Below are 14,232 nucleotides of genomic sequence, written 5' to 3' on the forward strand. Positions count from 1 at the left end.
GCTCCACCGCACACAGGATTTTATTTAAGGTTTGGTTGACTACGAAAGCGATATCCACTCTGTGTGATGTGGTATATAGCTCGGCGGCGAGTATACTCCTAGTGACTCTATGATATTTGATAGATGACCAGTGTAGGATATTGGTATTAATGACCTGGTTTTATCTATATCTATTAGCTATAGTGATGATATATCCGATCTGGCTGCTTAAATCACGATTTCTTGTAAATGATGTGTTAACGAATAAGATAAGCTATAGCGTGTCTTCTTAAAGCTTAATAAAGTAAAGTCCTCTCGCTTGATTATCGATTTGCTATTGGATGCGCCTATTTAATCTCTCTGTATCTTCCTTTTTTGGGTTGATGACTTGAGCTGAAAAGGATAAGTCATATGTGGCTTCTGGTTGGTAAACTGATGCGATATAAGCTCCACGAGCGTGTTGAGAGATATATACATCCTTTAAAACGATTTTGGTGGCGATGGTCTTTAGGCGTTGGTATTAATCGATTTACGAAATTGTAATCCTGTTTTTGCCTTTTCGGATGATGCTGCCGTTGAATTTAAGTGGATTGACCTCTATGAGCTTTTAAAGCGGTTTTGATAGAAGCTGCGCCTTCTATAGTTCGTCCTCTTCCTTCTTAATGAATGTAGCATTCGCGAGGATCAAAGTGTTGTCTATCTGTATTCCGACAATTCTAAAGTGTTTCTTGCTATAGAGGAGGCATGTATTATAGGTGGATTGCTCTATTCCTAGCTTTTCAAGATGATGCTTATAGTATATCTGAAACCAATGATTACCTGCTTCCGGGATTCCATAAAGGGGCTTTAAGACTTTTAGGACGGTGTCCTTTAGTAAACCAAATTCAGCAGGGGGTTATATATAGAATTGTCGGTTCAAGTCTGATGTCGACTATATATATGCCTATAAGATATCATAAAGGTATAAATCTGAATTATCTCGCATCGCAGCGATAGATAGAATTATTCTTTAGCTAACATGTTGAATCGTAGATACTTAGGTTAGAACAAATTCTTTTCTATGGTTATTATATACCTACACCACGAGTCGTGACTTTTCTCTCGCTTAATCTATTCCTGTGTTTTTGATCTTATCGACGAACCTGGAATTAAAGAGTCGAATTCCTTTAGGCATTTCTGTTCGAGGCACGAATTTGAAGACTCCTTTAGCTAGTAATCCATTGATTTTGTTTTATCGAGAGGCGCGAAAGTCTGGCGTCGGGGTGTTTAGGAAGATAGTATTGATTTCATCTTCCGAATCTTCTTTATCTGTGTCTTCGTCTTCTTAGCGCTTTAGACGTTATATATGTCTTGGTTGTTGTAAATTCCTGCCTCTGTTGTCGATGATGACACTAAATGGTGGATCCTTATATGGCTATATATTAGGCTGTGTATTAGGCTGTATATCTAGACTATTATATTATATACTATTATTCTATACATCTAGTAGTGTATTGGTTTGCTGGTCTTCTTCTAGGAATGGCTTCATGATAGTTATCTAGAACAATCTTGGGCCTTTAACGCTGCTATCGACAATATATATGTCTCTGTCGATTAAGAGTAGTGGGAATAGCCCTGTCCATTTTTTCTTCTTTTCTCTCTAGACAAGAATAGGAGAATTTAGTGGTAATCCTTATATAGCGGCTGTGATGGGTCTATTTCGCATGTTCATGGCGTCTTGAATTTATTGTTTTGCTTATAGTTTCTTGACTTCCTGTATCGCTCTTATAATAGCTGTAGCGCGCTATATGACTATTGGCGATGGGGCGTCTAGCTCCGCGAGTCGCGGAAACGCTCCAAAAACGAGTAGTGTAGGGATAAGACCATTTGGTCCGACTGAGTCGTTGATCGCTTTCTATATTATCTGGAGAGCTAGTTCCTTATCAATATTGGCTTCCCCTATTCCTATGGAGTTACTAAGCTCTCGTCTGATGATGTTATAGACTCGTCGTACCATAGCATAGTATCGCTCGACTTTTCCTATAGAATTATGCGCTTCGACTAGAACTATCTTTGCTATGGTTCCTATAGTTTTTATAAGATATCTGAATTCTTTATTGTCGAAATTGGTTCCTATGTTGTTTATGATATTATCTAGGGGTCCTTGGTAAACATCGATCTAATAGAGTCATAATACTTCCCACGCATGTTTAGCTGTTATGCCTTTTCCTTTTTATAACCATCTTCTACTTTGAAAGCTTATGGCTTCGTCGATAACATGAAGAACTAGATCTCTATTGATACTTATTATATTAATAATGATGCTATGATTAAAATATACATCGCCGTCCTTGTCTTAAAGGGTAAATCGGAATCGTCCTAGTGATTTCCCGAACTTCTGGCAATGTTCGTAAAACTTAGTGATATGCTTAAGCATATTCCTCTCTACCTTATGTCCTGCTTTGCTCAGAATTGCTTCAAGGCGGGCGACGGCAGGATGCCCTAGTCGTCGGTGAATTCTGCGTAACTTAGTATCTGTTAACAGATATTCGGCAGATCCTTGAACAAATGCTATAATATATATAGGAGCTGCTTTCTAGAGAAGGAATGGATGCCCAAATTATCGTTTTACTAGTATCCGAAGGCCTGTCTTCCCTATTAGGACATCTTGTAAATTATTATAATAGATCCCTAGACGATCTAGATCAGCGAGGCATAATAGGAATAGTATATCTATGTTCACGACATAGAATTAAACTATTCCTATAGGTGTTTTGATGTCTATTGATCCGATTAATCCACTAGTCCCGATGCCGAATTAAACATTGATTTGTCCGGCGGTCGATTTATCGAGTTGGATACTAGGTTCTAGTTTCTATAAAGCTAGAAATTGACTATACCTAGTTATTAAGTTTCGGGATGCGCCTATATTGATCAGAATACCATAAAAGATGTCTGAATTATACCGCGATGTGGTAGTGGTGTATATAAATAGATCGCTCTTAGACTCTTAGATATAAGGGCTTATTCTATATAGATAAGCTTAATTCATGAGTTGATTATACTAGATCTATATATCTGATATTAGCACCGGCCTAAATATTATTAGGAACGTCTCGGAGTTATCATCATTATTACTTGATTCATCGGATTCGGATTCTGATTCAGGTTCGGATTTAGAGTCTGAAATAGTAGTTTTAAAGGCTTTAATATCGAGTTCTTTACCTTTATATATAACCATATATTATCGAAACTGTTGTTTAAAATCTCTAGATCTATTGTTTCTGGTGAATCGTTCACGATATTATTTCCTGGCTGCTGCGCGTTCCTCTAGTAAATGGTCCTATGATCGGCATTCCGTCTTTCCGTCGACCTAGCATCTTCCTTTAGCTCGTGAAGATGAAGAGTCTCTTTTCTAGGTAACCTGCTTCCGTCGATCTGGTCTCTATTTCTTATAGAAGGTTCGATTAGTAATCTATGCTTTATCTAATATGTCCTAGGTATATTATTAAGTCCTTTAGCGCGCGTTTTCATAGGCCGCGATTGATGTCTTAAGACTTATAATCATCACATTCGGATCAGACTATAATATAGAAAGTATATTTTGATAAGCCGGGATGTTTTAGCAACAGATGCTAAGCTTTTACACAAATCCTTCTTTATTTTATATATATTGACTAAGTGCTGGACGAATTCTGAGTAATTATTTAGTTATTTATTCAAAACACTATAGGATTATCTATGATAGATTTTCTTGGATTGTTTTCGAGAGTAAGATATTATTCTATTAGACCATCTTCTAGGTTATATGAAGTGGACTCTTAAAGTATGCCTTGATTTACCTATATATTTCTATAAAGGACTTTAAAGATAAGCTATAGGTATAATAGAATTCGCTGGCTTAGCTAGTAAACATTGCTGAAAGCGCTTTTTTATATGCCTCTAGTAGTAAACCAGAGTGTCGGCAGATATCTTCAAAGATAGCGAGTTTTAGGTTAAATAAGTCCTCTAAGCTACTATACTATTGCTCTTTCTTATATGTTTTTCGGACATTCATTGCTTCCTTCGAGTAATCTGTTCGTCGCGGGTCTGGTTGTGGTTCTAGGTATATGTTTTTAGGTCGTCGTTTATTCTATGTTTCCTAATCTAGTTGAAAAGGTGGTGGACCTCTATTACTATGATCTTGGCTTAGTGGAAGTTTTATGTAATACTCCGCTCCTGGTGTGACTTCTCTAGGTCCTAGTAACAACAGATATCGGAGGTTTCCTTACGCATATTCCTGGTGCTAGGCGTCTTAAGTAGAAAATGGGTTATCTATTCGAGTCGGTCGGACATAAATTGATATAGTGTCCTCTTATTCTATTTCCTATTATAGTTATCGTATTTCGTCATTTTCCGCTGATTATTGTATTTCGTCCTTAATCCTTTTAAGTTCTGTATTAACTTGATTTAGGTTATTTAGAATAACTTCAGCAAGAGATTGTTTAATCTCATCCATCGTCTAGTTATATATTTCACGTGTTTACGCGAGGTCGAAGAGTACTTGGCTTAGCTCGTCTAGGAGCAATGGCTTAATATATACTCCTCCTTGCATAAGGTATTATCGAATATGTGCTTTTAGTTATATAGGAACTTTTTCCTATGTCTCTATAGGAAAGAATTTGAAGTCAGCGATGAAGTAGTACCATAGTCTTCGTCTGAAAAGTTTCTGTCGTGTATAGAGGAATATTGTAGTCTCGATATACTCAGCAACTTTAAGGAGTAAGATATTATTAGGATCTTCGTTCATTCTTTGGTCGAATTGTGCGACTCTCTCCTTCCATTCTTCCTCCATAGGTCTGAATAGTTCCTTAATCTCATCAAGAGGTGTAAGGCGTATAGGAGGTGTTAGGGAGACAGGGTATTGGCCGGGTGTTAGATGTTGTCGTATAGGAGTTCTTGGGTTTAGGTGTTCTGTGTCGCGTTCTGAGTCGGGGGGCCTTCCTGGAGTAGCCATGGTGGAGGTTTCAAAAAGGGATGATAGAGGTGGTGGTCTTTGATCAAAGAAAAGGATGGGTTCTCAGTTCCCTGATCTGTAAACAAAATTGGGAGTGAGAAAAGGTTCTCTAAGAGTAAGAACTGATCAGTGTCGCTCGCTTGGCGATATTCGAATATCTTGACTAAGAACGGTGAGCTCCAACGAACCACTACTTAACACCATAGATAAACCACTAAGTATAGTGGTCTCTATAGTACTGAATATTGTGGTTGTTGTGAAGTCTGCTTTTTCATTGATGAAAGAACTAGCTACTTATAGTATATGGGTGCCCCTCTGCTCTGGACAAATATCAATATTCGTCCGAGACAGAAGAGATGGTGAAGACAGGACATTACTATCGCGAATACACATCGCTCAAGGGTGTCGTTTACGATGAATGCATATTGTTCAAGGATGCCGTGATATACTAATCCAGTTCCGGAGTCGCTGTCTCGGCAGAAGCTTTTTCGGCCGAAATACTTTCCGTCTGTTGATGGCCTTGTTTCTCGGCCGTCGCAACACCTAGGCTTATATATAATCCACAACCAACCTAAACCGAAAATTCTTCGCACGCCCGCCGCGTGAACTCCAGGAGTTGTTCGGATTACTAGAGGACTCGATACTTAGGGTGATTAGACCATTATATAGGATCCCTGAAGCTAGAAATCATTAGTTTAAAATATACTATTCGCACTATATCGAGAAACTAGGAATAATAACATCGATATATAACCCCTGCTTATTATACTAGAGTAATATAAGGGAATTTGGAATCATTAGACTATAGACGGATAATACACTTTTCCTAGCCGACCTAGCCTTCGCAACCAATAAACAGAAGCAACTAGATAAAGCGAAGTTCTTAGTAAAAGACCATAAGACACTCGACCATAGAACGCCCTTAAAGTTTAATGGAGGAATGATTTCTTTAAACCTAGAAGGAATCACGCTATCCCAAAAATAGTAATATAAAAAGTTGTCTATAATTAGAAAAACCTAGCACGAACCGGCTAAAATCAAGGAGTAGTATATTACCCAACGCGCGAGAGGTGCCTACATCGCGACCATCTCACAGCTAGAAGCCGCGTTTAACCTAAGTCATATAGCCTAAATCATCAACCCAACAGCTGATAATATAAATAACCTAGATAAGCGGTTATTATAGCAGATTCAAAATATAGCGAGAGGATTATTATTTATACTATTATAACACGAATTACTCTAAATATTAGTATTCGTGGATATATTATTCGTAAATAATCCGGACCTTATATCGCAAATTAGCTTCGTTATTATCCTTGCAACCCTAGAAGCCGAGGGCAAAAACGCTAATATCCTATACTAGGCATCCGTTAAGTATAAAAGGGTTACCCGGAGCATGCTCGCGTTAGAACTATATATAATAGCCAATAGTTTTAATACTACTATCGCCATCAAAACAAGCCTAGACCAGATACTGAATACCACCCTCCGACTTACCATTTATATAGATTCGAAATCCCTATATAACTATCTCGTGAAACTAGGCTCTATAATAGAAAAACGACTTATGATTGATGTGATAGCACTCTATAAGGCATATAAGTAAAGATAAATAGAGATCCTTTAGATCGAAGGCGACTCTAACCCGGCTAATATAATAACTAAGTTAAAGCCCTATGACGTACTAATAAAGTTGATAGACTCTAATAGAATTAACTTAAAAACCGTCGAATAGGTTAAAAGAGAGGAAAATCTCTCTATATAACCCACTATATATCGGGCATTACCCAGCGATGATAAACGGCCCTAAAAATATCATCGCTAACCATTTTCTTTTAACCACTCTTCGGTATCTAATATACTTCTTTCATACACCTATTCAATAACAATTTGGCGACGGAAACACTAGGCCATTTTTCCTTTCAGAAAACCAGATCACATAATACCATTAAAGGAAAAATCCCTGATTTCCCCCGTATTAGACACGGAAATCGCCCTTTTCCCTAGAAATAAAAGAAGAGAAAAGCCCCCTTCTCCTTCTCCGCTTGTCTACCACCTGAATACTCCTCCACCCATTATCTGAAGACCCTAACTGCCGAAAACCTTCCTTTTCCTATAAGAACGCCACCCCTAGAAGCCACTATAAACCACCTAATCGATGGCCGGAAGAGTGACGAAAGCAAAAGGAAAGGGAGCAAGAGGACCTAAAAGAGCGAAAGCTATAGGTCTAGTAGCAGGTCTAGCGGCAGGTCCAGCTCCAGCAGCAGACCCAGCCCTAGCCCTAGAAGCACCAGCAGTGCTAGCGGAACCCGCCATAGTATTATCGCCAATAACCCTATAGGCGATACTAGAACAGCTAAAGTTCATGACGTATATTAGATGCATTAGACACGAAAACATAAACTAGGAAGGAGAAACATTTCCCATATTCAACTACCTTTTCGATACCATAGCCAGCAAGAAATATAACCAATATAGAGGGGCTAGCAAAGCCATATATCACCCACCACTGTTCGGAATCTAATATAATAGCTGGATATTCTATATACTTATGGACTACGCCAGAAATATAGACCCTACCGCAATATATGCGAGTCAAGGACTATCGGCACCATTTAGCACACCGGGAGCAACTAACGCAGCGTTTACCTAGGTAGAAACCGCACCCGAAACAGCCTAGGCGGTAGCTAGCAACCTGATGATGGCATTCTAACAGCTAATCATAATCTACTCGACAGAATCAGGGATCGAAATAGACAAGAAATATGACCTAAAGCTTATCAGGGAATATATAGCTGTCCAGCGGGAAAAGCATAACGCCTAAATCAGACTCCTACCACATCCGATTCGCTTCCCGAACACCTTATATAGACTAGAATCCTTAGAAGGAGGGTATACTATATGGCAGTCCGCCATATTATCCTTTTTCTAGGAATTAGCAACGGCTCAACCTACGAACGCCGCCGTTATCATGAATAAGGCAACAGAATACCATTTACCATTCTGATCTTAGGGGATCAGCAAAATGCCGCTAGAGAGGACCATGGATAGAAGACGAAATAGAGACTAGCTTCTCTAGGAAAAGCCCACTTTCGTGTTATCCACTTTTTATTATTTTTTTCTTCCCACTCACCACTTTCTTTACCCCACATAAAGGCTGATTCTTTAACAAAAATCGGCCACCCAACAGATACAATATATAGGGCACTCGGGGGCATATCGTGCACCTATCCATATTCATTTATTTTATCGATCCATATATATAGCGACTCAAGATTTTAAAGTTGCTCTAGTATCGGAACATGGATATTACAATCATGCAATACCATAAACCCGGAACGGAACAAACAGACCCCCGAGTCACGGGGGAACAACTATATTAGGAACTCAAGTAGCTACATGAATCGAACACATTTCACACCACTTTGCACAACGTATATACTAAGAATCTAGGACGAACCATACCCTTTTCTAGTATATATAGTGCAACGTGTGAACCCTGTCCTTTCAACGTAGTTGATCGACAAACCCACACCCAGCCCAAAAACCCATCTTTTTGCCAAGACTTTTATTTCACGTGATATTTGTCACCTAGTTAGTACTAGATTGAGGCAAATATTAGGCACTAAGGCACTAATTGCCCTAATTTAGTTTAGGTTGAGGCGAAAATCAGGCATTAAGGCATCAAAAATACCCATATGGGACCCATACCCAACCCATACCCACGTGGGTTGGGTTGGGTATGGGTATGGGTTTACCTTACCCCTGATGGGTTGGGTATGGGTATGAATTTTGACCCATACCCAACCCATGCACATGTCTAAGACCAAGAAGGTTTCCTGATCCTCCTTCATGGCTTAGGGCTCCTAACTATGCCTCCAATAGCCCTCTACAAAGGTATAATTATACCTAGATACAACTCTGGAGGCTTTCACCTCAGAACGCCGGTAAAAACATGCATCGTCCACCCCCAAACGCCAGTCCCACTCATTTATTGAATCATTGAATCATCAGAATCCAGCATAGGTGTAACCAAGTCAGGCCTTCCTGCCAAATAGGCCAATCTATTGAGCGTATTCTGCCGAACCTCTCGCATGTATACCCTCTGATGGCTGGGGATATCAAGGATTTTGTTGTTATCATCTGGCCCGTGGTACATGCTGTAGATACCGGAGGCAATAAGGACGGCAGCAATACAGCCGGCTACGATTAAGATGACATAGAGAGAGAAGTTATCGCTGGAGTCGCGCTTCATCAGGGTGGATGTGTTGTGCATGATTGGAGCCATATTGCCGGTAGGATATCAGGTCTGGTAATGGATGCCAGTTAGCTAAGTGAAGCTTCAAGTAATGATTAGGTACTACCTAGTCAAGCATCGACATACAATAATTATAGGTTGCAATGCTTTAATAATGCCTCAAATAAAGGTAAATATGCCAGGTATAGCAAATTTAAAGAACGTGGGATGTGCGGAGTTAAGGAGTGTCGGATTGAGAATATAAGGATTGACTGATTGAGAGATTTCGAATGAAGCATTTTCCAGAGATGCGGTTCAGCTAGATATAGGGCAAGAAAGACCAAAATACTATAGACAAATCTCCCCTGAAAAATTCAGCTCATATTTCGATCCAAAGATATACCAGTTGAAATGAAACTATAGATTAAGGTACTATCCTAAATTGGAATAGCGTCTACTAGATCCGAGGCCTATGATATCATGATGCGAGCGGACCAACCAGCGCTCAGATTTTCAGTGTGGACTGTGCTTAAAGGCTCAACTTACAAACGCTGCTTTGATTTTCTCGCACTAGGGAGTCAATCGGCTTTCAGGGCTAGGACTAACCCATCCCTCTCTTTTTGTCTTGAACTCCAGTTTTATTCTCAAATTTATCGAGCACTGATAGTCTAATATTTAAAATTTATGATGATTATTTATCCACGAGATTTATAATTAACCTTTTACTGTGACTATGTAAATTAATAGCAGGTTATTTATTTAGTAGCGGACTGGATAGCTCACTGGTACATAACAAACTTTTCCTGCCTATGACTGAAGCATCTACTTAGTATTGACCTGAGCAAAGAATGGCCTACTACACTAAGCCCGAAATGTAGTGCACGGGCACCTGGGCAGGCCCGTGCAAGGATACATCAGAAGCCTATCTAATTTTAGCTCCATCCTTGGAAACCTCAGAGAAACTGACCTCGAACTACTAGATGGCACCATATCCATGGGTATCTATCTTACGGCACCAAGGTTAGCTACCTAAGTGAAGTGCACACCTTTCAAAAACCTTGCAATTGGCAAGTTTTTTTTTTACAACCAAGGCTAGTAAGAATCCTTTAACGTTAGGCTCAACACCACTAAGTCTCATTTAGTGTAGCGCTGTCAGTGTTACCTGCGGTATGGAACTACCATGATCCTTTGAGCTCTAATTTTACACCCCTATTAATTATAATTTATAGAGGTACTCCTTGGCTTCCCAATTTTTACAGGTGAGGAAATCAAAATACTTGAGGAAGAGAAGGTCTCCCTCACATTACAGTATCGAGATTCAGACAAGCTCAAATTTTCCGGAACCTTTACTCCACCTTCCAGTCGAGCTCGAGCTCCATTTAACTACGAGCATGGCGGTTCGGGAAAAAGCATAGAGATCAAAAGATCTTTTAAAGTACAAGCCCGTTGACAGCTGAGCCAGGGAGCGAGCCAAGTCATCCAGTCCACCTCTGTAAAATGTACAGAGATCAGGATACCAGAGTTTCCTGTTTACTATGTACATATGTAAGATCTTGAGAAAGTCGCGGTCTGTTAGCTGCTCGACAATAAGGGCCCCTCGGGGAATTGCTACAGCCACCGCAAGGTTAAAGTTTAGTCAGCAACCCACATCAAGTTTTGTTCCATTTGATACAATATTGGAAAAGGAAAAGGTACATATGGAGGCGTGCTAGCAAATCCGGGAATGGTGGAGAGATACATGTGGCTCTCAACTGAAACTGCACAGAAGTTGAAAGATGAACTTGACGCGCCCTACCCAGGTGCGGATATTGGTCTTTTGTATGACGATGAGGAACTTCAGGATAAGCTTTCACGCCGTATAGAGCCCATGTATTGGTAGTATGCAGGTTTCGATATGTCGAATACAGTCAGTCCCTTTGATTTTCGAGTATTATCTGCCGGATATTCGCTAGCTTAGTTACCGATGGCAATATTAGAATGTAGCACCGAAATTAATATCCAAAGGATAAAAATCGACGGGAACAGGACGCTGTCTCATGCCATCCGTATCACCTGGAAGGTCCAAATAGAAGCTGCGTTGGCTTTTTTTCCTACATTAGGAGAAGGCCGCGATTTGCAAAGCGTACATCCTTCCAATTCATAACTCTAAAATTAAGAAACCCCAAATCCCTTGTTTTTCGATGGCATTATTGAACTTCGTGAGATCAAGTATCCGTTAATTTTCTCGTCTTACATTCCAGTAGTTTCATTCTGACCGACATCGAAAAAGAGATCGTATTGAAAATTCTCAAACACTTGTATTATGAGTTTGCTAATTTGCTAGATATCCTCCCATAAATCGTGAGCTTCGTTAGGGATTCCAAATATCTCTGCAAGAAAGGCTGCTAAGAAAACACTCAATTCTCAAAACTCTTTAGCTTGAGATATATCGTGACCACTAAAGAATTCGTAGTAATACGGATCAGTATATTGACGGGCGAGGCTTCTTGTCTGAGCTGGAGCTATTATTAAATCCAAGCTTCCTATGGTATGTTGTAAGGGTTACTGGATTTTACAGAGAAGACAAGGATGGGAACAAGAACTCGATAACATTTCAAGACTGATTCTTGAAAGAATCATGGGGGATCCGGGTACGGATCGGTTAAGTAGTTGTGGGTATTACATAAGGGTCACATGATTTCTAGATTATCAACTCCGTGACAACTATTCCCCTTCCTAATGCCGAACGACTCGGTCGGCTAGGTTCCTTTGAGTCCTTTGTTTTCCCGTGAGGCAAAGATTGGTTCGTCCTCACATCTTGGTCTGCGTACGAATCGCGACCGAGTTGTCCATGATTTGTGTTAGGAAGAAATTTTCAAGATGGGCGCATCTTGGATTCTGAAGAAGTGGGGTGTTTGATAGTGACAAAGAGATGGGGGTTTGCCTGATGGTTCAGAGGACAAAGCCGTCATGGTTTTAAGAAGAAGACAGTTCTCGTTTTTTCTTCCATAATTTTTCTTCTTCAACTTCCTTAACAGTTTTTTTCCTTCGAAATCGCATCGACTCTCATTCGATATGGCTGCTGCTGGTCCCGCTCCCGCTCCTATAGAGGCAACAGGTCGAGATTTCATATATTCGGCGGATTATATGGCCTGCGTCGCCTGCGTCGGAAGGGCCAAGAGTGCGTGGCGTGAAGGGCGTTTGCTTACTATCTCTTGTGTTTAGAGCAGAGTGGCTTCAAAGAAGTGCGATAGTTGTATCCAATCTCATGGTGTTTATCATTCAGTAAGTACGATTCAGCTTGATATCGGCATCATTCCTTTGCTGATTCACAGGTTCCGTTTGGCATTTTATATAAGTCCTGGGTGTTTCACGAGCTTTTGGACTAGGCTAAGAACGCTGATTCTGCGGTAGCGTTGCTAAGTACTGGTTTGTCAGGTAAATTTGGGACGCCTGGAGTGATTCCTCAAATATTTCCTTGGACTATAGCAGGAATAGCGGCGGCTCGATTAGCAACCGGTGCCCTTTCGGTAGCGTTCCGTTCTTTGGTTGAGAGTCATTGTAGTGATCATGCGCTTGATCTCCAAAAGGCTTTTAACACTAAGAACTTGCGAAATTACTTTGCGTCTCAGGAGGATAAGGCTCGTAGACTAGACATGTTCATTGGGTTGGGTAAACCCATACCCAACCCAACCCAACCCACAATGGGCTGGGTATGGGTCAGAAATTTTACCCAAAACCCATATGGGTTGGGTATGGGTTTGAAGTAAAACCCACACCCAGCCCAAAAACCCATCTTTTTGCCAAGACTTTTATTTCACGTGATATTTGTCACCTAGTTAGTACTAGATTGAGGCAAAAATTAGGCACTAAGGCACTAATTACCCTAATTTAGTTTAGGTTGAGGCGAAAATCAGGCATTAAGGCATCAAAAATACCCATATGGGACCCATACCCAACCCATACCCACGTGGGTTGGGTTGGGTATGGGTATGGGTTTACCTTACCCCTGATGGGTTGGGTATGGGTATGAATTTTGACCCATACCCAACCCATGCACATGTCTATCGTAGACAATTGTCTACAAAGGTTCTTCCTATCGTTTTTCCCGATACTCTATGTCGAATCGGTCACGGGGAGGCAGGGTTCCTTTCATGGAATACTGCGATCAAGGCCTTTTTCTATAACATTTCTCAAGAATTTGTTCTGCCTGATAGGGCTCCGGTTCCTCCAGTAAATGTTGAGATGGCAATTTTGAACATGGCCACAAAATATACCAATTCGATCTGATTCATTATCGCCATCCCCCCTCTGACGAGGGCGTCTCGACCGGAATTCGGGTTCCAATCGGTTCATCGTTTTTTGTTTTTTCGGAAGTTTTTGATAAGCTTGTCTGCGTTCAAATCGTCTTGGCTGACCCATTGATTGTACTCTGATGGCCAGCCCTTCCATTTGACTAGAAAGTATGTTTTAGACATGTGCATGGGTTGGGTATGGGTCAAAATTCATACCCATACCCAACCCATCAGGGGTAAGGTAAACCCATACCCATACCCAACCCAACCCACGTGGGTATGGGTTGGGTATGGGTCCCATATGGGTATTTTTGATGCCTTAATGCCTGATTTTCGCCTCACCCTAAACTAAATTAGGGTAATTAGTGCCTTAATGCCTAATTTTTGCCTCAATCTAGTACTAACTAGGTGACAAATATCACGTGAAATAAAAGTCTTGGCAAAAAGATGGGTTTATGGGCTGGGTGTGGGTTTTACTTCAAACCCATACCCAACCCATATGGGTTTTGGGTAAAATTTCTGACCCATACCCAGCCCATTGTGGGTTGGGTTGGGTTGGGTATGGGTTTACCCAACCTAATGAACATGTCTAGTATGTTTCGTTTTCAATGACAGATTCGTCCCAGATTTCTTCAATTTCCTAGTCTTCGTCGTCTTATAGATTTGGTAACGTGGTTGATTCGTCACCGTTTCGGGACCTCCAGGGTTCAAGTAGTTGAATTGGGAAGACGTTGTGAATACGATCGTATTTTATGGGAAGGCTT

At 40.5% G+C, this 14,232-nt stretch overlaps 2 protein-coding genes across 2 annotated transcripts; both read right to left on the minus strand.

Annotated features, from left to right (window-relative positions):
- Positions 1 to 4,597: 4,597 nt before the first annotated feature.
- N7495_002354 (uncharacterized protein) lies at positions 4,598 to 4,954 on the minus strand (the record flags this gene model as incomplete). The annotated part of the gene is made up of 1 exon (XM_057205023.1): positions 4,598 to 4,954. The coding sequence occupies one exon, from the start codon at positions 4,952 to 4,954 to the stop codon at positions 4,598 to 4,600; it is 357 nt and encodes a 118-aa protein (XP_057065630.1).
- Positions 4,955 to 8,948: 3,994 nt separating this feature from the next.
- N7495_002355 (uncharacterized protein) lies at positions 8,949 to 9,245 on the minus strand (the record flags this gene model as incomplete). The annotated part of the gene is made up of 1 exon (XM_057205024.1): positions 8,949 to 9,245. One exon carries the CDS (start codon positions 9,243 to 9,245, stop codon positions 8,949 to 8,951), a length of 297 nt encoding a protein of 98 aa, XP_057065631.1.
- Between the last annotated feature and the right edge of the window lie 4,987 nt (positions 9,246 to 14,232).

This window comes from Penicillium taxi (genome assembly GCF_028828555.1).
Source record: "Penicillium taxi strain IBT 34144 chromosome Unknown utg000002l_segment0_segment0, whole genome shotgun sequence".
NCBI classification, from domain to species: Eukaryota; Fungi; Ascomycota; class Eurotiomycetes; order Eurotiales; family Aspergillaceae; genus Penicillium; species Penicillium taxi.